General features: G+C 38.7%; 1 protein-coding gene across 6 annotated transcripts in view; it reads right to left on the reverse strand.

Annotated features, from left to right (window-relative positions):
- The window catches only part of SEMA5A (semaphorin 5A), a 353,942-nt gene that overhangs the window by 239,262 nt on the left and 89,728 nt on the right, over window positions 1–24,952 (reverse strand). For all 6 annotated transcript variants that reach the window (XM_080382048.1, XM_080382044.1, XM_080382047.1 and 3 more), the window contains exon 3: window positions 6,379–6,577. In XM_080382048.1, coding sequence (XP_080238174.1) covers window positions 6,379–6,511 — 133 coding nt within the window. In that variant the 5' untranslated portion in view covers window positions 6,512–6,577. The remainder of the gene's footprint in view (window positions 1–6,378; window positions 6,578–24,952) is intronic.

Raw genomic sequence — 24,952 nt, forward strand, 5'->3', positions numbered from 1 at the left:
TCCCATACCCTGTTTTTCATGGGAATGCACTCCAAAGATACTGGGTGACTCAAGGAAACAGTAAGGGGATAGTATCCTTCAATCTCCAAAGTGAGAATTTTTCCCATTAACAGTAAGCAGTTGACAGTTGCCATTTCCCAGCAGGTGCTTAGTCTCCTATACAAAAGTAAAGGCAAATCTGATTTGGTACAAAAAAACATGCAACTGGTGGAGGAATTCTTTTCCTCTTTACAAGGGGCTGGCTCTTGGCAGTGTAGTGCAAGCAATCTCATAGTCCTATCGTCTACACAAACCAAAGCTGCAATTTCTAGCAATCAACTTTTCTTCACTGATGAATCATCTTTATTTAAAGAAAAACCCAAAAGAAGATAGGGGATGGAAAGCAGTACACCTCAATCCCATTGCTGAAGCTGGCAGGAGGTCTTTAAAGTGTATTTTTGAAATCCAGTGGGAAGAAAACGACAAAGCAATAAAGACTAAGCAACTTAGCAGACCACTAGTTTAAACAGTAGCTTGTAACAAGATTAGGGGAAAGAGAAGAGAGTCCAAACAAAAACAAGTTTACACACCATGTATCCTTCTTCATTCAGCCCACAGGTTATTTCCTCTTGGCAGATGTTACGTGCACGCACTCCACATACAAACCACATGATAAAAAGAGCAGAGCTATGTACTGAGTCTGTATTACTTAGACAAACATCAAGTGAGGGAATTCTGTGGTGGTTAAACAACAAGGTTAAGAAAACGTATTTCTTAGGATTCCCAAACCAAGGAATCAAAAAATAACTGTGCCTTTTTTCTTTTCTGGTTAACCTCAAGCAGAAATGAAGGGTTTATGTTCATTTCTTCTATGGATTGAGGCATGTTATTTTTGAGCGTGTTTATTCAACAGATAACTTCTTTACAGCACAGCATGTATTTAAAACATCACTAAATACAGCTTCTAAAATTATGTCAACTGGTACTTTTTTGTTGGGACAGCACAACCTTAAATTTTGATTACGGGAGCATAAAAAGAATAAGATTTGCCCCAGACCAGATGATCTCAGCTGTACCATCAACATCAATAAGGTAAACTGCAGGACAGTCAATACTTATAACTTCACACTTGAAATTGGAGTTGGGTCAATTTTTTTCCAGCTTACTCACACACCACTAAGCAGTTAGCATGGCCCCCTCAGTTCTACCTCATGGATGGGGTCTGCCTGCAGATGAATGTGCAAGATTTGAGAGATGTGACAGTTTCAAAGTTCAGCAAATGTGGGGGGTGGAAACAAGGTGCCACTGTAACTACCTTCACACTTTTTATTTTTTTGTTAAATCTAATAAAATATCAGCTCTGCAGAGAGCTACCACAGAGGTTCTGTAAAGCGGGTGGCTAACTGCTTTGAAACCTATGGAAATATTTTAAGAAAACATACTACTCAACTGGTTTGCTTTGGGTTTTGTGTAAGAATAGTTCAACTTTTATAAACAGTTATTATTTCTCATAGGCATCTTATTTTTCTAAACACTCTTTGCCTATGATTCACTGTTCCTACCCAAAGGAAATTTGGTTTCCACAGACTTTTCTAATCATTTAGGTTAAACACAATGCTTTACTATATTAAAGGAGAGCATATTCAAAGAAGCTGACCATCAGTAAACCCTAATACTTTTTACAGAGCTAACATTTCATATCTACATGCACATGAAAGCATATCCAGATAAAATAAAATGTAATAAAAATGAAAACTGTAAGGCTGTGTCTTTAATGACCACCTTGTTTCAGCCCTTTTTCTTTCTTAACTAAGTTATTTCCAGCATAAATATACTTATTTACACATTGTAAATGTATGGAAACAAATACAAAGACCAATAATCTCACACTATGAATCTCTGTGTGTCCATTCTGTAACCTGCACCTTGTTTCCTTGCATGATTTATAACCTTTTGATTCTAACACCTCCACCAGACTTTACATGTGCAGACAGATTTGTTTAATTTTTTAACTTTTTTTTTTAACCCTGAATTTCAACAGGCTAGCACATCTTTGCACATCTGGAGGCAGTCTCCTCCTTGAAGAGAAAGGAACTTAGAATGAGGGACTATACATCATCACAGCTAGTCCCACCACACAGAACACTGAACTGCATGCTACCCAGCTGATCCTGTCAATTGATCCCATACCAAGAGGTCTGCTTTTATATAAATCTGATCTCTGTGATAGTTCCTACCAACTTTAAATAATGAGAAAAGGACATTTCCAGCTTCCAAAGAAGACACCTTATGTACCTTATGCCAGTCTAAGGAAGACCTATGACAATAGACTTAGAACTGAAACATTTTCAGATATCTTTCTGGGAAAGAGAAATTTGCATTATGCATACCCATATTATTTATGCAGATAAACAATTTACAATGTGATTATTACTACTGAGTATAAGAGATCTAAAACAAAAGAGATTTTTAGATCCTTTTTTTTAGATCCATGTCAAAGATCCTTTGAAAGTGCATGTATCCTCCCTGCTTCTGCAACTTCTCTTTCCTCTTCCACTGGCAAACAAAGTACTTGAGTAAAAGTTCTCAACTAGCAGGTAAAATTCTTGTTGTTTGATATCAGGAGATATATCACGGTCTTTCAGATAAAACTATTTAGCTCAGAAAATCAGCTATAGAAATAGTATATGCCTCTCTACAAAAGGTAGCTTGACAGGATCATCACCTAAGTGAGCAGTTTTTGATGGGCAGCGGGAAAGTAAGCAAGCTCTTTCAGGAGATACACTCCCTTTCCATATTTCACCGTGACAACTCCTGGGGACTACTTTTACTTTTTATTAGGTTTTTTGCAGATGTTCATCCATACGCTACACCAAACTCTCACTCCATTTGTTTTATTTAATAGTTTATACTCAGTCTACCACGCCTCTCAATGGAAGACAAATCAAGTAAGTACATTGCTATTTTGGCATAGCAGAAACTACAAAAAAAGGCTTTAGTCAGTTATAAATAAAACAAAAGAGTTGATGTCTCTGTAAAGTTAGTTTACAGAGTTTACAAGCTTTAAAGTACCTACTACTCAATGCCATTCAGGCTTGGTTTATGTTCAGCGTCCCACACAGCCTTTAGCTCTCGTGGATCTATTATTATTATAAGATGACTTTACAGAATAGGGTATTAATGCAGCATTCAAACTAAAAGTTTCAAAGCTGTTAAGAATTCAGTTCACTCCAGGACTCAGTGTTTGTCCAGCAGCACTAATAATGTCAATAGATACAGAAGGCATTTTCCTATAAGCATTCGTGAAGTCAGTAAATGCCACAGGAAGAATACAGAAATTGCGAAGAGGGCTGGTTGAATCCTGCCAACTTCTATTGCAGGATTCATTGACAGAGTAGCTCTTCTCACAAGCATCTCTTTTTTTTTCTTTTTTTTTTTTTTTTTCACACCTTGATACCCCAAGTAGCCTATTTCTAACATACAGGTTTCGAAGACAAACCTCTCAGTCATCTTTTCCTTTGACCTCATATCTTGTGTTTTCCCTTGTTCTACATAGAAGTCAACCACTGGTGCCCACACCAGTTACGTTACCTGGCTATCACACACCATATACTGCATTGCAAATATGTTTCAAATGTTTCTATATGTACTTTATAAGATTTCCTGATGATTCCTGACAGATTATTGTGGTATCAACTACAGCTTACCAGAATATTTTTAAGTGAAGGAAAATTTTAAAAAATATGTCAGTTCATAAAAGTTAAGGTATGTCACAGATATGTACTGATCAATGGTATTTTTACCACAAAGGTCAAGAGGGAGACCGGCATTGAAAATCTTACTAAATCTCATATTAACAATCTGACAATAAATGCTTTATTTCTCACATATATTTATAGCAAAAAGGAATCTGTTTTGTTCAGTAAACTCTAACTGTGACACTATCTTTGACTACATCAAAAGATGCAGATGAAACAAGATGACAGAGGAGGTCTCTGTCCCCAAAAAGCCTTGGCATAGTAACTTAGAACTGGAAGGACAGCACTAGAAATTATATATGACAGAGAACAATAACAGTCCGAAAGACAGGATCAAGCTAAATTCAAACTACTCCCCTAAAGGTTGACTGAATCAGATTCATAAACCAACAGATTTTTAACTTTTAGCACGTGGGTCTGGTAATGAGTGTCAACGGTTTGCTTTTACCATTGCATATGTCAAAAAAAAAAAAAAAGTACATGCAGTCATGCAGCGATCCCTTAGTTTGTGAAATTAAGCAGTTAAGTGCCAAGATTAACTGTGTTACTTTAATTTACAACATTGTATATATGCGTTATGATAAAAATAACATTTTTAACTAAATTAAAAATGCAACATGAATGCTAAGAAAACCAGGTATTTCATCAGAATAAATCTTTTTTAGTCCATCAATAAATGATAAATAAAGGTCCCTCCTTCACAACAGACTGATCATTTGCTGTTCCCAGGTACAGAATGTAACCACTTTAGTTCACTCTCCAGTGTATTGGAGAAAGGGACAGCTGGTACTATTACTCTTATTAAACTATTAGAATGCCAGAACAAAAATACTTTCTGTAGAAACCCACAACATTATTTTCTCTAACTTTATGAAAAGGATCGAAAAAATTCTTTATTCAATTAAATTCCAATAAATCCTAATTCATTGGAACAAAAAAAAATTGCACATGTGCTTTCCTAGAAACACAGGAAGAATGCAATATGCAACATAATACATCTTAATCTCTACATCCTCATAGCTACGAACTATTTGGAACTCATTCTAAGTTGCGACACTAATAGAAAAAATTCAATTCAAATAAATAAAAGAATTAGGTAAGTTATTTAATGCCTCAGATTTTTACAGATAACGTCATCCAAGTGTTCTTCACTTTGTTGCAACTGTTCCTCAGCGGTCCATGCCAATATTCAAGATGACAGCCACATGTATGAAGACACTGGCTTGGTGAAGCAAGGAACTCATGGTGGAGCTCCAATGCAAAAAGGTTTTTTGAGGTGTAAGAAGGGACAAGGTGACCAAGGAGGAATTTAGAAACACCACATGCGGTGTAAGGATTGTGTTAGGTTAAACAAAGTTCAATGGGAGTTAAGACTTGCATGGAATGTCAAGGGTAACAGAAGCAGCTTCTACTGCTACAGTAGTAATGAAAGTTTAACCAGGAAAACACAGTCCTGTTGCTGAATTGGGCAGGTGATCTAGTGCCAGCAGACACAGATGACACTGAAGGACTCAATACCTCCTTTGTTTCAGTCTTCACCAATAAGGTCTCAAAGGCATCTGGTATTTAGTGAATAGTTCCAAGAACAACCAGCAGTAGATGCATCCTGAGTCAGGGATGACTTGCAAGATCTCAACCTATACAAATCCATGGGATCAGAGAAGTTACATCCACGGACACCAAGATAACTGCCCGCTCTTCATCTCTGAGAAGTCACAGAGATGAAGGAAGGTCCTCAGTAACTGCAGGAAAACAAATGTAGCAACTACAGACCAGTCAATCTCACTAAAGTTCCTGGGAAAGTTATGGCGTTGTCCTCCTGGAATGCACTTTTCTGGACATACAGAGGAAAAGAAGGTGACTGAGAACAGTCAGCATGAATTTGCCAAAGGTAAATCATTCCTGACCAAGCCAATTGCCTTCTGTAATAAAATTACTAGCTTTTATGATGAGGTGAGAGCAGGGGATGTCATTTATCTCAAGGCTTTCAACACCATCTCACTGTAAATTAGGATGTTATAGTCTATATCTCCTCATGTGGACAACCAGATGGGTAAAAAGCCGGTTGGATGATCAAGCCCAGAGAGTAAATGTTTAACACACTTTACTCCACCATGAAGCCAGTAACAAGCAGAATTATCCCAGGATAAACCCTGGGACCCATCCTGATTAACATCTTAATCTGCAACAAAGGGGAGGTGACAGAGTACAGCCTGTAAAGTTTACAGATAACACCAAATGCAGAGAAGCAGTTGATAAACTTGAGGGCAGGGCTGCCATCCAGAAGAACCCAGATGGGCTGGAGGAATGGGCCAAGAGCAACCTCATGAAATTAAGTGCACACATGGATAGTTCTGCACCTGGAAAGGAACAACCCTATGCAACAGTACGGGCTGGTTTTAATCACAGAGGAAAATGAACCATCCACCTTTAAATGACACATTCAGCACCAAATTGTGAACAAACTGCAAGCCTGATCGTATTTAATTTGTATGGAACACAGTCCAGGTTACTATATAACAGCACTGAATGCACTCCCCAACCCCCACCCCCATACCATTATACATTAAAACCAGAGATTTCCATTTTCGAGATTACCTTAGCCTACTTCTGGAAAAAAAAATTTTGGCTTACCCCTTACCTTTGTATGCGATAACTGGGTGCTCAGCTCTGTGGCAGTGGATATCTTCTGTGGTCCTTGGCTCCAGTATTCCTAATACCCCAAGTCCTGCCAACAACAGTGCAAGGAGGCAGCTTCCTTTCATGGTGGTCATGCTGTCTCCCACAGCAGTCACTTCTTTTAACTGGCTACTCTTCTTGAATTCATGTGGGAAGAGCACCTGGAGAATTCAGAGAATTCAAAGAAATTTACTCAAGCACAACAGGCAGCCACAGAAAAAGTTAGATAATTCTTGATGTTTATTTAAACAAAACAACATTGTTTTCTGACTGTGTAGTATTTGACTCCTCAAAAGTATGTCTTCAGCTGCTTCTCTAATGCATAAACTCATCAGTTATACAATTCAGGAATACTGATTTCTTTTATCACCCAGCAGGATTCAAAAACTTATTCACCCTGCCCCCCTTCTACTTTTACATTTCATTTTGTCATGTGTGTGAGGAAAATAATGTTCTGAAACATTATTTTTATTTTTAGATAGAGCAAATGTAGGTAAATCTACCTTCCATGTTCACTTGGATCCACTGCCCTTTGCTCTGCCTTCCTCACAAAGGAAAGAGTGCTTTGATTCCTTTCAAGTGTAAGGCAGGAAAGGGATTTCTCTCACATTACTGACTTTTGACAGACAATAGCCCTAGAGCATGTATTTTTTGCATCTCCATAGAATCTGTATAGCACAGCACAGAAAGTAGTAGGACAAGGTTCACCTCAAGGTTTAGTGATGGACTTGGCAGTCCTGGGTTAATGGTTGGACTTGACCTGAAAGGTCTTTTCCAACATAAATGATCCTATGATTCAATGCTCTGACAACATACTTTTGCTATACAGGATGGAGGTTTACTGGTTCTGACACTGGCTTAATCCCAATCTGTTTGCTAAGACTGATGACAAGGTTGCGTGTTGCAGATTCTAAAGCTAAAGACCCCTTGTCACTAAAATCTAGGCACCAGGCAATGATTTCATGTTTTTCATTCAGTATCACACTAAAGTTCAAGTCTCAAATCCCTAATTTTTTGAAACATCCAATAACCAGACACTTATTTTAAAAGTAACAGATTATTCACAGTGTTAATATTTTAGATCCAATCCAATTCCTTTAGCTTTATTACAACAAACATTCCAATCAGTAACAACCTAACGCGGTGACCCACGAAACTTTCACCACTAGCAGCTTTACTGACTCCCACAAGCTGGTTTGCTGATAGCACACAGTTATAAGACATCACTGTCTTTTCAGGGGGCAGGGGATGGGAGATTTGAGGCAACTCCATGATGGCAGAAATGTCATTCTCATTAATAATGGAGCAATTCAGGAAAAAATAATCACCAATATTGACTTCTAATACATTTGATCTCACTGAACCGCATTGTGCTGTTTAATATGTTAGAAACTTTCCATTCATGTAAAATAAATAGCCTAAACACATGAAATAAAGGCCTGTTAATTAAAAGATACTTCACAGTAAGACCAGTTTGTTTTAAAAGCTAGACTCAGAAAGCAGAACGGGTAGCAAACGCTGCTTCATAACATAACTGTAGCACCAGCATCATAAGATGAACTGCTTTTCTCTTCCAGTTTATTTTGCTGCCTTTAGAAGCTTCCAGCCAAGACCTGGACACATCTTATCCTCATTAATTTAAACTAAAATAAATAGATCAAAGACATAATACATCTGAGTGGTATATATATTTAATAGTTAATTTAGCCTCTCTGCTAAATTCCCTTATGTTTCAGAAAAAAGAAGGCCGGAGTGGGGGAAGCTTCTAGGCTGTTAAATTCATATTCCTACCTTTCTAAGTAGTATACTTTATGATATCACATACCAATAGGAATCTGTCCCTATAAATTGCTTGTGGATCACAGCAAACAGTATCTACTCATAGAAATTCTGTGCACTCACATATATGGGGCATAAAGCACCTGTTCCAGTGTTTTGATAGTTCATTCTCTGCAAGGGTGAAATTTTGAGCATTATTCACTATTCTTATCCAAATTCAACAAGTTCATGTGGGTTATATCACAGCTAATGGATATTACTAACTTACAGATCATACAAGTACATTAATAACAACTAGTTATAATTCAGGTTTCCGTAAGGTTACGTATGCCTATTTAGTAAGCAAAATGAGGGACAGATACCACCACATCACAGATTCTCAATAGATGCTTTTCTTGTGCACAGTACAGAAGCAAGTATTCTAACACCTAGGAATATGGTACTTTCACATTAAAGAAACACAAACTTTATTTCTTTTACTTTGCAAAGTCTCGGAAATACCCATAAAGGTAAGAATATAATGGACAGATATTAAACAAGAATAAAATGAAACATTTGCACCGGAAGCTCAGCCTTCTCTGTCTCCTGGCTATAAATGAAGCCCCACAGTCTTTATATAACTAGTCTGCTATAATCCAGCCAAGCTTCAAAAAACAGCTCTACCCAGGACACAACAAAAAAAGAATCCTGTTTATCCAGAAAGAAAGGACCAGTGCTCTTCACACAGATACTAAAACTGTACATACTGATGGATGCCATGATTTCCATTACAGAAAGAACACTGACTTTCATGGGACTAATCCTGGTATACATAAGTAGTAAGATGTAAATATTGGCAGGTCTGATGTCTTCTATCCTGCAGTTATCGAGAGGATTTCTCTCCACCTATCTCCTGTGTGCAGAACTCAGTATCAGAAGCAAAGATTCCTTCACAACAATACCTTTCCTCAGCCTCTAAATCTAAATAGCATCCTCTAGAAAGACAGGCTACTTTACATGCCATAGCTGGTCTCTGGCATAGTTGTTTACATGTCTAGTCATGCTGTGGGAGAATTTTGGGGCCAAATATTTTTTTTCCTGTGTAGCTGAACTCCTCCTCTCACCGCATGCACCTCACATGGTAAAAATGGAGGCAGTAAACACTCCTCTCTCTCAGAGAGAGTATATATACAAAGACAAGGTTAGACTTTGAAGGAGAGATGAAGAATGACACAAAACACACACCTTCCACATGTACCTACAGCATATGAACAGATGAACAGACACCTTAGAAAAGCCTTCAATACCAAATCCCTTTCCACAGAATTTGCAGGCATTAGTTTTCTCTCTCCTCGAGTAAGGACTGCCACACAAGTTCCACCTCTGGCTGAGATACCAGCGGTAAGAGTGAGCCTGTGGAAGCAGCACCTGAACTCCGTACCCATGCAGCATTGAAACACTGCCACTGAGAGTCAGAAGTCTCGAAGCAGGCACAGGAGTCTTTCCTGAATTAGGCCCTTTTCCTTACTGAAAGTGCAACTATTGTGCCAAGATGTGATAGTTAGCCTGGAGTATAAGACACAAAAGCCAAGAGAACACTAAAAATGAAAAGGTTAGGCTAAATTCCTTGATTTCCGTAAAATTCCCATGTGAAAATCTCTCTCAATGAAATGAGAAATGAAATATAATGGGCAAGTCAAAACTCTTCAAAATATATCCATAATAGTGACACTGACTGTGTTTTTAACTATTGCTATACATTTGGGAACCGGCACATATACCTGTATTATTCATATGGTTTTTCTATCACAGATCTTTAATCAGACTTCTGACAAATTGTATTTTACAAGTCTGTAAAACAATCTGAGGATGCAAACAGAAAAAAAGTAGAATTATAAAATGTAATATATATCATTACATTATTTTATTTGTACATGTAAAGGGTCTTGTTCACTTATTCTCTCCCTCCTTCACTTTTTTTTAATCTAGCTTGCCTAGAAGAAATATAAAGATGATAGAGGCCCACTAGGTAAATGTATTATTTTTTACAAACATTTCTCCATCAACAGTATTTGATGAGACAGGGGGAGGGAAAAAAAATAAAAAAAAAAAAAAAGAGGCAATTCAAGATTTTCTATTTTAGCTGAGCCAACAAAAAGATAACTACTGCTAAAGAGGAAAAGTGGGAACAGCTAAGCATGCAAGGCATGTAACTGCTACTGCCAGGTCCAAGCAGATTCATTTAGAGACTATTCCCTCCAGGCACTGAAGTCATGTATTTAAAATTAAATAATCAGGATGTCAATATTTCTAGATCAGTTAAAACACATCATGCTGGAAGTACAATTTACCTCTGAATTGTAAACTACATTTCCTTTGATTAAAATACTTTGACTAAAATAAGCTGCTGTATAAAAAGAGTTGCCATACTAACTGCAGCTGTCCATCAGCAAAGATGCTTTTAAATAATTATCTTTGCTGATTCTCTAAGTGTCAGTTTAACTGCACTTCCAGTGAATGATTAAGTGAACTTCTGTCAATATGAGTATAGAAACAGCAGAATTTGGCATGGTTAAAAGATGCCAGTTTCAGTACTGATTCTGGATACATGCATCCACAAGCAGGTCTGGGGTTTCCTTACATGCACACCAGTGTCTACTCTCACAGACACCGCACATGTAATTTGCTGTGTGAGACTCACTTCGCTTCCACAGGCACTTAGCTCCACTTCTTGGTTTGCAAAACAGTAAGAGTTTGATAAAAATTTACTCATGCTAACTACTCCAGATAACATGCACCTTTGTGCACAAGCATGAGCCTCAAAAAAAGTACTTGTCTAATGAAACAGACTGTACATTGTATGAGTTCATTAGAAGAGAATTATGAGTCCGAAGAAATATTGTTTCATATTGCTATTGTACATACTTCAAATAGTAATAAGTATTTTGTCTTTGCTCATGTCAATTTTATTAATAATACCTAGTTTATCTATTGTACTGCTATTGGCCCCTTTTTACAATTTATTAAAAGAACACGACATTTGCTTGCTGCTGCAAGTCATGAGCAGACAGATAGAACTGCTGTTTCCCCCTCAGCAAAAAAAACTCCACACTGTTGTGTATTGCTAGTAAACATATGGACAAATTGGGAAAGAGGGTACCAGCAGCCATATGGTCATAAAATGGGAATACATGAACACCCCTATGATGTAGCTCAGTGCCTTTTTCTGTAATGGCGTTTTTTTAAAAGCCAAGCTCCTCAAATTCATAGACATCATTTCATAGGAAGATTGTTAGAGAAAGAAATACATAAAAAAGACGCTGTCATCACATCTACCAAAAAATCTAACTGAATTCTCAGGCAGTGTGTACACTCTCAATTCTCAGTCCTTGCAACACGGCTAGTGAAAGGCCAGGGAGCCCTGAAGGAAAAGGGGATGGGAGAAGGCATCAAGAGGGCTGCATTAGTCTAAAATAACAGTGTTCCCCTCTCCTCTAGTGAAAAACGTGAATATTGAGTGTCAAAGACACGCACATTTCAGTTTTTCACAAATGAACTGTGATTCTTTGTAGTTACCCTTCTCCTAATAATCAGAGAATCATAGAATGGTTTGGGTTGGAAGCGGTCTTAAAGATAATCTAGTTCCAAACCCCCTGCCATGGGCAGGGACACCTTCCACTAGACCAGGTCACTCAAAGCTCCATCCAATCTGGCCTTGAACACTTCCACGGATGGGGCATCCGCAACTTCTCTGGCCGACCTGTTCCTGTGTCTTGCCAACCTCACAGTAAAGAATTTCTTTCTAATGTCTAACCTAAATCTATTCTCTTTCAGTTTAAAGCCATTGTCCCTTGTCCTGTCACTACATGCCCTTGTAGAAAGTCCCCCTTCATCTTTCTTGTAGGCTCCTGTTAGGTACTGGAAGGCTGCTATAACATCTCCCTAGAACCTTCTTTTCTCCAGGCTGAACAACCCCAGCTCTCTCAGCTCGTCTTCAACGGTGAGTTGCTCCAGCCCTCTGATCATCTTTGTGGCCCTTCTCTAGACTTGCTCCAACAGGTCCATGCCCTTCTTATGTTGGAGGCTTCAGAGCCAAATGCAATACTCCAGGTGGGGTCTCACAAGAGTGGAGTAGAGGTCCACCCTTGTGAGACCTGCCCATCATGCTCCTTTTGATGCAGCCCAGGATTTGGTTGGCTTTCTGGGCTGCAAGCGCACATTGCTGGGCCATGCTGAGTTTCTTGTCCACCGACACCCCCAAGCCCTACTCAGCAGAGCTGGTCTCAGTCCATTCTCTGCCCAGCCTGTATTGGTGCTTGGGACTGCCCCAACTCACATGCAGGACCTTGCACCTGGCCTTGCTGAACCTCATGAGGTTTGCATGGGTCCACCTCTCAAGCCTGTCGAGGTCCCTCTGGATTGCATCCTTTCCCTCCCTATGCATACAATATATAGACACAAGGTGAACAAATATCAAAACTCATTTAAATCCTGTTTCCAAAAAAAACAAATCAACCAGTTGTTTTTACTATAGTGATTAATCCTGTTCCCCTGTCAAATGCATAAATAAAAGGTGTACTTGTTCTATAATATAGTTCCTTTGAAATACATCCCTTAGTATAGTTTTAGAAATATTTGTATTTGTGTATCACTCAGATACACAATTCGATTAGAGCAATAACTCAAACACCACCTCATTAAATATCAAGATGAGACTGGAGGCTATAGAGCTTCTTCAGTGAAATAATCCAGCCATACACCATCATGTCTCATTGCTGGACCCAGCAATGTAGACTGCTTGCTATGCGGCAGAGTGGCACATTCTAATTTGTATTCTCATAAAGTGAGAGTCAGTTTCAATTAATAAACTGATTACTGAGCTCCTTCAACTTTTTTTTTTTTAATATTGCCATTCATTTCTGCAGTGGCATGAATATTAAGATCTGCAAGAGGCAGTCACCCATCAGCTGTCGTTGACTAAATGCAGTCAAAAATCAATCCTTGAATTCATAGTGACTGTGAAAAGTCCGCTAATATCTGTAGCTGATGGTGACAACTCATAAAAGAAGAATCTGTCATCAAAGCTAGTTCTCCAGTGCTACCCAAAGAGCTGTGATACTTGTGATTTCCACTAAGGAAGCACTGCTTCAAGGACACCAGCCTGAGTGAAGCAAGAAGTTCGTAATAATGCCTCAGATCTCGTTTATCACATCATGGGCATGTCTGCCTGATCAGTGGGGGCATAGCACCAGCAGACCACAGCTCCCTTGAGCAAGCACCAGCCAAGCACCACCACAAGCAGCCAAGAGGTAAGAATAAAAGTAGTCACATCAGTGTAGCCTAAGTCCAAGTTCCACTAAATCTCAGCTTTTTTTCAAACCCCTTTTCCTCTTAGCTATCCCTTAGCTCCTTGGCCTTTTTGACATCCTCCCAAGCCGCAGATTCCCACCTCTGGTTTCCCTCCCGTCACAGCTAGTCTCCTGGTCCAGCCATCCAGATCATCTTACCCATGCATTGCTTGGGACGTCCACTGAACTGCAATCCTCATTCTGGTCGTCAGAAGTCAGTCTGAGGTGACAAAGGGAGGGATTCTCCTCCTCAGACTGACTACAAAGCCAGCACAATTTTTCCTTTCCAAATAATTTTAATGGAAAAACAAAATGATAGCCACTGTTTATAAATAAATGCCTGCAAAGTGAAGAAAGTTGGAAAGAAAACCAGAGGAAGTTTAACAGCCAGAGGAAAGGCATGAAGTGAGAGGAAATAAGCCAGGAGAGGGCAGAAGTTTCAGCTCGTGCAGGGAAAGGAAACAAAGGGAAAAACTATCTGCAGACACATCCCTGCATTTCATCATCTTGTTGCTCTCTGTACCACACTTGCCTGCTCCTTCTCCAGTTGGTACTATTATTGGCAAACCAAACATTTTCTTGGGCTCCACAAGATGGCAAATACCATCAACATGGCATAAAACACAAGCTGTTCTGTAGTAAAAATATACTCACAGGTGTTGTGAGTAATAGCGGTTCAGTAGACAGTCCTTACAGGATCCTGTTGATTTTAAAAAACTACATATCTTCCAAATGGGATTGGGCAGATGCTCAGAAAAATGATCTACTGATGATTATGAAATACCTAGACACTCCTGTTTTGTAACGTGAAATTCAGGAACTTCCTGAGCCTGATACAGCAACTGTATTCACGAAAATTCCCACTAGCTGCTTGTTGGGGTCTTACCCTCTTCTCTGAGACATGTGCTGTTTGCTATGACACAGACCAGCTGCTGGGCTGGATGTGCCTCTGACCAAGCACAGACATTCCTTCCCATGTTCTGCAAAGATCTGCACTGCGTGGCATTTGTAGTCTGTACTTTATTCACTTCTACAGTCCATACAAGTCTGTATTTACAAGTTCTTCATAAAGCCTAGTGAAAAGTGAACATATGTTCCTGACTCCAAGACAAGGAAAATCCATTGCACAGGTTTTTACAAAGCATGTAGTACAGCACATGAGTTGCTACTGCAAAGAGAAACAGGATTTAGAATAGCCAGTCCATGGCATTTTTTCTTTAATATTCCTTCACCCATGTAGTAGGATCCCCTACAGTTTGGAAAGATACCTGTATCCTGGTTATAGTTGAGTCAGCAAAGACATCAGTTTCAACAGAATCATTTATTCATGAGCTGGACTTCCTTACAAACTGTCAGAAAACATGACATAAATTGTATTTCAGAAGTTTCTTTCAATTTATCCAGCAATGCTGTTAGTGGTCCTTACAAATATGCTTTCCAAATACCCCTGGCACGTTCTTGAGAGATAAAATATAACATATAAAGCTATGGACAACAATTTTTAAAGCAAAACATACTTTCAGAGGCCTAGTAATGCTGCCCCTGAATGAAGATGCTATACTATGTATCGCTACACCTCAGTAAATGAAAATTAGTTGTGAGAAATCTTATTTACCCATTAAACCTGAATATAATAGAAGTATGCTAGTCCACCTCATTGAACAGGAATTAATAAAAAAAACCAATGACCAGATAATTAAGGTATTTTTAACAATCATTTTCATCATATTTGATTAGCAAATGCAATCTCAGTTTATGGCACTGTTTTTTCCTTTGTTTTAAGCTACATAATTATCTTGATTTCACATAACTAATTACAAATTTTTTAGTAGACAAAAAAAAAATTACAAAAGAGACAGCGTTTCAGTCTAGTGGAGAACTACTGCAATTACGACATTTCCTGAACAGCCTTCAAACTCTATTCTTCCCTAGCTGTACTGTTAACTTACTTCTTGTAATCTTCTGCTAAAAAGCATCTGTTCCCTATATAATAAGGGGCTCACAGAAAAAGTGAATTTTGAAATTTCACCACTGGGCATTAGGGATCTATGTGGAACCAGAGTCACAACTACAAGTAAACCTGTGACTATTAATTTGCATTAACAACATGCTGAAACATCACTATATATGAAACAAAAAGTAATTCTAAATGACAAAAGCTCATGCTTTGAAAGCTGTCCACATGTCTTGCCTTCTACTGTGACCTATACCCAAATTCAGGTACAATGCAAGATGAGAGAAAGAGGAAATGCTCTAGCTTAGGGTGCTTTGTCATCTTTTTCTTTTCCCTTAACATTATTATAAACTGTCTTGTACTGGGAGCTATATAAAAAAAAAAAAAAAAAAAAAAAAAAAAAAAAAAAAACAACCACAAAACCATACAAACACAGGTTTAAAAACACTACTTGATTGAACAAAAGGCAGTAGTTCAGGACTGGGAGGTGATCCATGCAATACAGCAGCAGACAACACACCGAAATAACCATAGGAAAAAATTTAGCTGCGAAGAGAGAAGTTATAAGCTGAGGACAGAATGAAGAAGATGAAGGTTAGAGCTGGATGAAAAATTTATATATATCTTGAAGTTGTATAAAAAGTAGTTTTGAGTGAAGGCAAGGTTAATGGAAGCACGTGAAAAAGAGGTAATACGAAAGCAACACAAGTTTACCTGTTGCATTCTATATAAATTGGGAAGAGGCAATACAGAGATTAGAGTCATACATGTTGAATAATTAAAAGAGAAGATCATCAAATCACAGATTACTGCTGTAGGCATCCAGACATACATTTTTATATTTGTAAACTGTACAGGAAAACATACCAAAATTTGTACACAGGTGTAAAGAAACTAGGAAGACAGTAATACAACAACTGGCTTTTAAAAGAATTTATATTCAACTGAAAATAGTTCTTTACCATTTTGTATGTCACTGTACAAAAGTGCTTGATAGTACTTGGGATTTAGCTTTTATAAGGACTTAATACAATACATCTTTAAATGTGAATTGCTAAACTAAAGGACAAAATTGTACTGCTAAAACAAAACTGTTACTGGATATTCTGCACATTAATACTAGGCAAACTTCCAAAATAAAGATTATATTTAAGTAGTTACTACTTAAAAGAACTGCTGGATAAGCTCCAAAGTGTCATGAAATTACTAGCGTGACAGCTTGCTTCAGTTAATACAGGCAAATTTATCCTTCTCGTGGTGGGCTCAGCCCTGCAGTTCTTTGGCACAGTTTTAAAGGGCAGTGGTTATTAAACACATTTCAGGAAACGCATGGTGGTCACAGCTTTGACAGCCAAAATACAGTGGAGGAAAATACACTTTCTATGTCAAAGCCACTCACTCCTGTACCCCATTTGCAAATGCATTTCAGACTCTGACATCCTCCCAACTCGAGCCAATTACCAGCTTTTGATTTGTTTCTCCCATCAATAACCAACATAGTCTTTCTTTACAGCAACAGCTTAAGTGATACAAAAGTTTAGCAGACTGATACGAAGGAAAGGGAGAGGGCGAGGCAGCTCAGAGCTCCCATCCCACACTACTGCTATGGAACACCTCTGCTCCCCACCTATTTATTTGTATGTAGCTTTTCTATGAGGGTAAGCACACAAAACACCCACTCATCTCACCAAGCTTCTGGATTCCTCCTTCAGTTCTTGGATAAGCAACAGAAAGAGTATCCTGCAGACAATGTTCAGGTAGACTAAACCATCCGGTGCCTGTGCTCTGATTATACAAAACGCCTAGGGTAAGCAGGCTACTATCTCACTTTCCTTGCTCTTTAACATTACCACTGCAAAGATGGCAATTTAGATTGATTTTTTTTTTTTTTTTTTTTTTTACATCAGCAAGTTTTCCCATACACTTACAAAGATTTAGTACACAAATGAAAACACTGTTTAATGTTCCTCCTAACCCCATGATTAATCTCCCATGATTATGGACAATAGTGCTCAAAAGGGGACCCACGAATTCACATCACACTCTTCCATAATAGATTTTACATTTAGATCTCCAATTCGATTGAGAACTGCAACACAAAAATCACACCACTCCTTTCTGTGCCCCATTCAGTTGTGTTAATATTCAGGTAATTCAGAGACATCACACAAACATGCCTCTTTTTAATTAAGAATATTAACTGTGTGGCTAACCATGCTGTAATTCTAAAGATGTCCATCAGAAACGTAGGAAACCCCGACAAAGCTATCAGAATCCTGGAATAAGAAGTCTGAAGGGAAAATCATGGCTTCTGTTAGATCTTTCTGAATGTTCATCTACTTTTTGTTAGTTTTTCACTAAATCTTGAATTCAGATACAGCCATATTACACCTTCTGTGAAGCATCAAGTTAATAAATCCTTTCCTAAAATAAACCAGGTAAAATAATTAAAAAAAAAAAAAAAATGGAAGGCACAAAGATTTTTCAAAGACCATTCTACAGATAAAAAGCCAGTCCATCAGAGTCTTCAAAAACCAAAGGCCAAGTTCAAAATTAATACAATGCTTACACTTTAAACCCCATGTATTCACATACAAAGGTTACACACGTATGAGGAACATCCCTGTACATGCCTGAACTTCCCATCAATACAAACTTGCTGGATTTTTGCTAGATCCTAAGCCATGGCATGACAGCAAAAAGAATAAAAAAGAAAAGAAAAAAAAAAAAAAAAGAAAAAAAATCCTTTTAAAGAGAAAAAAAACTCATAGTTGTATTTTCGTCCTCTAACATTATTGTTAAAAATTTAAGTTCTATTTTTAAGTCTGTTTAAAAGTAGTAAAACTTGACACAACAGAAATCATATTACTATCTGGTGGAACGCACTCAATAAAGCTGTCAAACAACAAATAAGATGTCAAATAACTTAAGGTTGAATGCAGAATGGCTTTTGACTTATTTGTTTCAATACTCAGAAGCCTCCTGTGGATTTTCTTTACAGCACACATACTGTACTGCTCTGTGTATTTGTGTCTCATAAAATAAAATAAATACATTCCTTTTTTCCCCAAGTCTGAAATACACTCTTAAAAAAGTTATTTTAACTTACTTACATTTCCATATTTTATCTAATAGTTAATGATTATGCTCTTTGTAATGATTTTCATTTAACAGCTTTCAAGAAAAAAATATCTATTCCATTAGATTTCACAAACTAACAATGCTGTGAAAATCCAATTTCTTTGGTGACATCTTTCCCAATGGCTTCTCTGGCCGATGGTTTCCATCAGTCAAAGACTAAATTACGTAAGTGTCACTGATGTCTCCATCATATCCAAAATCACTTTAGACTTCTATAGCTTTGTAGCCGTCATTTTTCATTTATCATTTGGAATCTTAGAAGCATACAGTATGTATGCACAGATTGCATACATTGAAACATATGTTAGACTCCTCCTTTTGAGGAGTCTAAGATCTAGAGACCAAACGTGTCAAAGTCACCTTGAGCTCATAAATAGAAACATAGGATGATTATGTCTTCCCTTAGATTTTTCTAAAAATAAAGGCACTGGTTTAGCTTTCCTAGTCTATTTTGCTTGCATTCAAATTTTCTAGTACCCCCACAGGTGCTTAAAGGGAAAGTTTCTGACTATTCCTACATTTTATGCTTCACAGTATATTCACTGGTGTCAAAGCAACAGCCCATGGAAAACTCCCTCCCCACTGTACCAGGCAAGGCTGGATGACCTGCGGTCAGAACATTCTTCGCTAGTGTCGCCTAAGACTACCCAGATCTACACCCAAAAGCCATATAGTATGGTCTGCACCCTTTTTGCACTCCTTTTGTACACCTTCACATCCTCACATACTGCATTTCTCAAAAAACCAAATGCACACATGGCAAAGCATTCTACAAGTCCTTTCCTGAAATAACCACAACACCAACACATATGACAGTTGGGTGTCATACACTTTGCTGGGAGGATCACATGCCCACTTAGACAACAGCCCATAACAATAAGCAAAGGCATTCCCCTAGGTAGACTAGAATAGCCTCCAGTCCACTTTGCTGGCCTGCCCCTTCATCTTTCCCCATACCAAGTCTATGTCCCTGCTCCAACACCACACCCTGAGCAAAGACCCTAGGTCCCAAGCAATCTAGATCTTCCCAGCAGTCAGCTGTGTCAAAGCTTAGTCCAATACCAGCTGACCACAGCATGCCTTAACACCCTGATCCATGCACTCACTCATGATTGGTACCATTTTCTCCTTGAGTCATCCCCTATCCCAAATGGAAACCAGCCACCAGCTGCATTTTTAAGACCACCATAGCTGCTGTACGCAAAGGGTAAAGCCTGAAGGAAGCTATGCTTATTAGAACACACTGCATCTCCTGCCACACACAGATCTTGCCCTTTCCACTCTCCATCCACTGGAGTCCAGCTTCCTTCTCCCCTTTCCTCAATATCCTGCAGAGAAGCCACGCAACAACCTGCTTCTGCTGAGCTATGCAGAGCCATCTCAGTCATAAGCTGGGTGCTGGCTAACCCAGGCTATGAACATGCACCAGCAACGTAATTTGGTAAAAGGTATCCCAAGATCCCACTCACTCCTCAGCAGCAAGAATGACGGCACATATATAAGCCCACTCCCTTAGTTCATCCCAAGCTGCAGACCAGCCAACCAATGCTCTCATGACAAGGCAGACTAACCCTTTTGCCCATTTGCTTAGGGATACAAAAATTTGGTGTACTACACTGGATGCACTGACACCTGAGAAGGGCGGCTTAAAAGACAAGAAAGAAAGGTCTCTGCATGACTGTGGATAGCCCTGCCCTACCCACCACTCCAGCAACATTTTTAGAAGCAGCAAAGAGGCTAGTTTAATTTTAAAAGACAAAAGATCCCAAAGTGCTCTTCATGGGATCTGCTAAAAGCATTTTCACACTGGCAACTGAGGCTTCCACTGAGACTAGTACAGGTTTCTTCTCTCCTTTTAATCACAAAACCTTGGTAAACAATGACAGGACCACTCAGTGCCTATCATGGAGGTTATGTTGCAGAGTCATGGTACGTATCACATGTAAGTAAGAAAGAAAGCTAGGAAAGTCATATCCAGGACGCTGTGAGTGGTTGTGGAATAGCCCATTCCTTCTTGATGTGTCCCAAGACAGGTGACCAGCTACCCCACTGCATGAATGCCAGCCTCCACTGTGCCCTAAGGAATGGTGGATTCCAGAGTAAGGGAATGCATTAGCCCCCCCTACAAATCAAAGCTCTCAGCTTCCCAGTCACTGTAGACCTCAGTGCCTCTTTTCTGAGGCAACCAAAACATTTTTTGATCAGTAGGAGATGGCATTAATTTAAAAACAAAGAAAGTGCTAAAACACTACCTTCCTTTCTTGTACTTATTTTTACTTCTTTTCTCAGCCTGTCAGTGGTATTACGTATGCTCTTATTTCCTACAATCTCCATCTCTTCTGCTCTTCTGTAATCCCTTTGCAGTTAAATGTCTTCCCCTTTATTTACCAGACCTCTGCTTTGATGTCATTTGCATATTACTACAGAAAGACATGTTAAATCTACTTCCAGAACAAACAGTCCAAATAAGCTCTAGAAGGAATACCAAGTAAAATAGCCATTAAGAAAAAAGAACCAAAAAAACCCCAAAACAAAACAACCACATGAAACCCTTGTAAACAGCCTCTTTCCTTGTAAACAAGGAAAAACACAAGTACAATAAAATGTCTTACAAGTCCAACTAAAACTTGCCCTTTGGCTGCAGGTGTGGTGTTGATTAAGTCAGAGCAGAAATGTATCAGTTTATGTAGCAGTAGTGCAATGCAATACAAGCATCATAGGTATGAGAAGGGTCTATGGAATGCAATTATTGGAATTCAAAATAAAGAGCCCAGAAGGAAACTGCTGAGGATGCAAGGCCTTTCCACTGGGAACCTTGTGTAATAATGAAATGCAGGATTTGACCTAGAAAGAGGCAAAAAGGAAAAGAGCTGGACGCAAAGAACACCAATCAAACCAAGAAACTTGTTGATATTGTATGCATCTGGCTAAGTAAAAAATTGCCAATTTATGGCAGCACTAGAAAATGCATAACTCAAGATAGATTTAAAATGTGAATGATACTCAACTGATCCAAGAGTAATAACCAACTTTCTAGTATGGTGTGCTTGCTATGCTCTACCTCAGAATGCTTTACCGAAGAGAGAGGATTGGACCTGCATCCTACTGAAGAGTCCCAAAAGCATAGTTTGGATACAGCAAGAGGTACTGTCCATCCTTTCATACCTGGCCAACTCATCTGTTACATATCACTTCACTCTGATGTTGATGTGGCAGCTGCAGAGTGATCTAACAGAAAATGTATATTGCTAAATGCACCATGATGCATTCTGGTTTTTAAATTGTTAACTTTTTGAATATAAAAGATCATATTTTATCATGTATTAGTTCAATCACTACAGCCTTATCAATTTCTACAACTAATAATATAACTATGGAAAAGTACATCTCTTTCACATGGGCAATCCTGTACAGAGTTCATAGTTCTTGCTTTTTTAAGACACAAACCTGTATTTATACTGTAATAAATACATCATATAGAAATACGTTGAAAATACAAATTGAAACATGACACACTCACTGTGCAAAGTCTTTGCAAACCTCCAATGCTCTGTAAATAACAAACTGAAGCAGAGGTCATCTCATCAGGTTAATCGTGAGTTGTACTTCCAAAATATAGTTTGTTCCAGCTAGGCTGTGCTATCTAGTACACAGATAAACAGGGATTTCAATTTCCAGGGCTGTCAAGCTTGCATGTTTTCCAGCACTGGATTCCACCATATTTTATAAAGATGCAATATGAAGCTGAGTGAAAAATAATTCAAACCGTGGTCTGCAACTGTGGTATTGCAGAAAGGGCTTCCAGACCAAATACATTATACACACTATGTTCATGCACACACTGCAAGTACAAAATTCTGTGTCATGGGGGGGGGGGGGGGGCGGGGGGGCGGAACAACACACACCAAACCTGGAGGAAAAAGCACAATTCAAAGGGTCTCAAAACAGTGCCCTTTCCTACAAATTCTTATGACATTTTCAATAATCAAGACAAAAGAAAGCAACCCATGAGACTTCAGGCAGTTGAGAGAGATCTGGAATAAAGGCAGCATTTCTATTGCAAGAAGTGTGACTCAGGGGAGGGCAGTTGTTCCAGTGGGGGAAGTTGAACCTTATTCCTAACTAGATTTTTGAGAAAGAAAAAAAAAAAATAAATCAAAGACCATTTAGTTTCACACCAGGTGTTAAAACCCTGCTTCTAGATGCCATTAATCTCAGAGATTTAGCAACAGGCTTTAATGGGAAGAATCTCATTCTCTGTAGCAAGAAACAAAAGATCTTTCCATTAGACACAATGACCTCATCTATCCCTCTCTGATCCTCCTTCACCTCATATGCAGAATCAAGTACAGCACAATTCATCACTTCAATACAAAGCTGTTTGCAGCTCAGTGGTCCACAGTTACGTTACATACCAAGCACAGAGTTTTTGAAGGAGAATGAAGCTACTTCGTTCCACTCTGTAAAAGCTATGGCTGCTTTGAAGCAATGTGGGTTCGTTTCAACAAGCAACAGCTACATTCAAACTTTCATTGTTATCGTTCATTTGTTAAAATCCTTGAAGTATAGCAGGAAGCGAAACCTCCCACCATCGCACACACAGTGCCACAAGGAAGAGGTAGAAGGGCCATAAGGAAGGACTCCTCTTCACTGATGGACAGCTCAAAGAATTAGATAGGTAGGGAAATGGCTCACCTAAGCAATACTTTTAATTGGTAATGACCTCTGTTATAATCTTCTCCCTTTGTCCCTTGTAATTGCTCTTATTCTGTAATTCCCCTCCACTTAAATAAAACCACACCCTTGTATCCCCTCTTCCTGCAAGAGAAATACTCTCCTCAGGACTCTGCACATCACTGTTTGAAATATTCATGTCATCTTTGTCTTTGCAAGTTTTGGACATGGTAGTTAGAAATATGCTGTGTCTCCATTTCAACTGCTTTAGTCTTGCTTTTGCTACTGTTTTAGCAAAATTAATTTTTACCAAGAACAACTACACTCTCTAATGAAGAAACATTGATCTCCCCACTATATTTTCTGATTTCAAGTCCCCTCAGAAGACTTCCCAGAGGAAGTACAGATAGTGGTACCGGAAATTTAAACACTTTTTAATACTTCCATGGATATGTACATGTCAGGTCCATAAACCCTGACTGAAAACCAAAGACACTGTTTCTTTCATTCCCACTGTCTGCTCCTCTCTAAACTCCTAAAATCCTGTTAATTCTCAAGAACTTTAGTCCGTAGTTTCACATCCTTGCTTGCCTTTTCCCATTCAATTCCCTCAGTTCAATCTCCTTATTTTCCACTAATCTTCTCCTATAACCCTCTCTCTTCCAGCTGCCTTATCCGTTTTGGCCATTTCAGCTGCTATCATTATGCAACACTGTCACTTTTAGCCTTGCCCCCTTGATTGTCATAACTTAACTCCAACATTTTGCCCCTCTAGCTAACTTGCAAATACAAAAGTATCTCCAAGCTCAGTACTTTTTTCTCATTTTCTTTGTACTCTCTCAAGGCTTTGCCATTTCATCTTGCTTATCTCTCCCCACAAAGACTACTGTCTCTGCACCGAAATGGGTGTCACCAGGACTTACGCAGTGAGAAAAGGCACTTTGGTAATTCTTTGCTCTCTCACAGGCAGTACAGACTGTGCAGGGAACACAGTAAGAAAAAAAAGTGAGATTTTTGGACTAAGAACTGAAGTCTCAATGCAACAGGTTGAACATATTAAGATGAATTTATTTGTAATTTATCAAGTGCCAAAATAAGCTAAAAAGCACTTGCCTTACAATGAGGGAAAAGTCTCTGAGCTCAATATGAGACCTCAAGTTACATGATAGCTTACTATTTTTACAAATATTTTTATCAACAGAGTTCTCTTCTGGGACCTTGCAACCTTACTATTTATAAAATAGCACATAAGAACTGCCACAGTGGGCCAGGATGGATGTCTAGCCCAAACGGAATGACAAACTGGCTCAGACTAAATATCCAGCCTGACCTGCTAACCTGCATCCAGGAGCAGCCAAGAGTAGCTAAGGGAACAGTGAAAACCAGAGCAGTCACATAGAAATATTCTCTTCCCATCCCTGCAAAACACTTATCACACAGCTTTCTGCAATTTGCAGCTCAGTAACTTCCTTGACTAGAGGCGGTACCTTTTCTTGTCACTTTTTTTCTTCCTCCTTTTTACTTTTCCACCTCCTTTTCCAACTTTACTCAGGAGCTCTTTATACTCAGGCAGCATGCACAGCATCCTATGACAAAGAATTTCAGAACTGACTTACACACTATGCAAAGAAAAAATTCTTTTCCTAGCTTTGAAACTGCTC

Source organism: Falco punctatus (assembly GCF_963210335.1).
Source record: "Falco punctatus genome assembly, chromosome: 3".
Classification (NCBI taxonomy): domain Eukaryota; kingdom Metazoa; phylum Chordata; class Aves; order Falconiformes; family Falconidae; genus Falco; species Falco punctatus.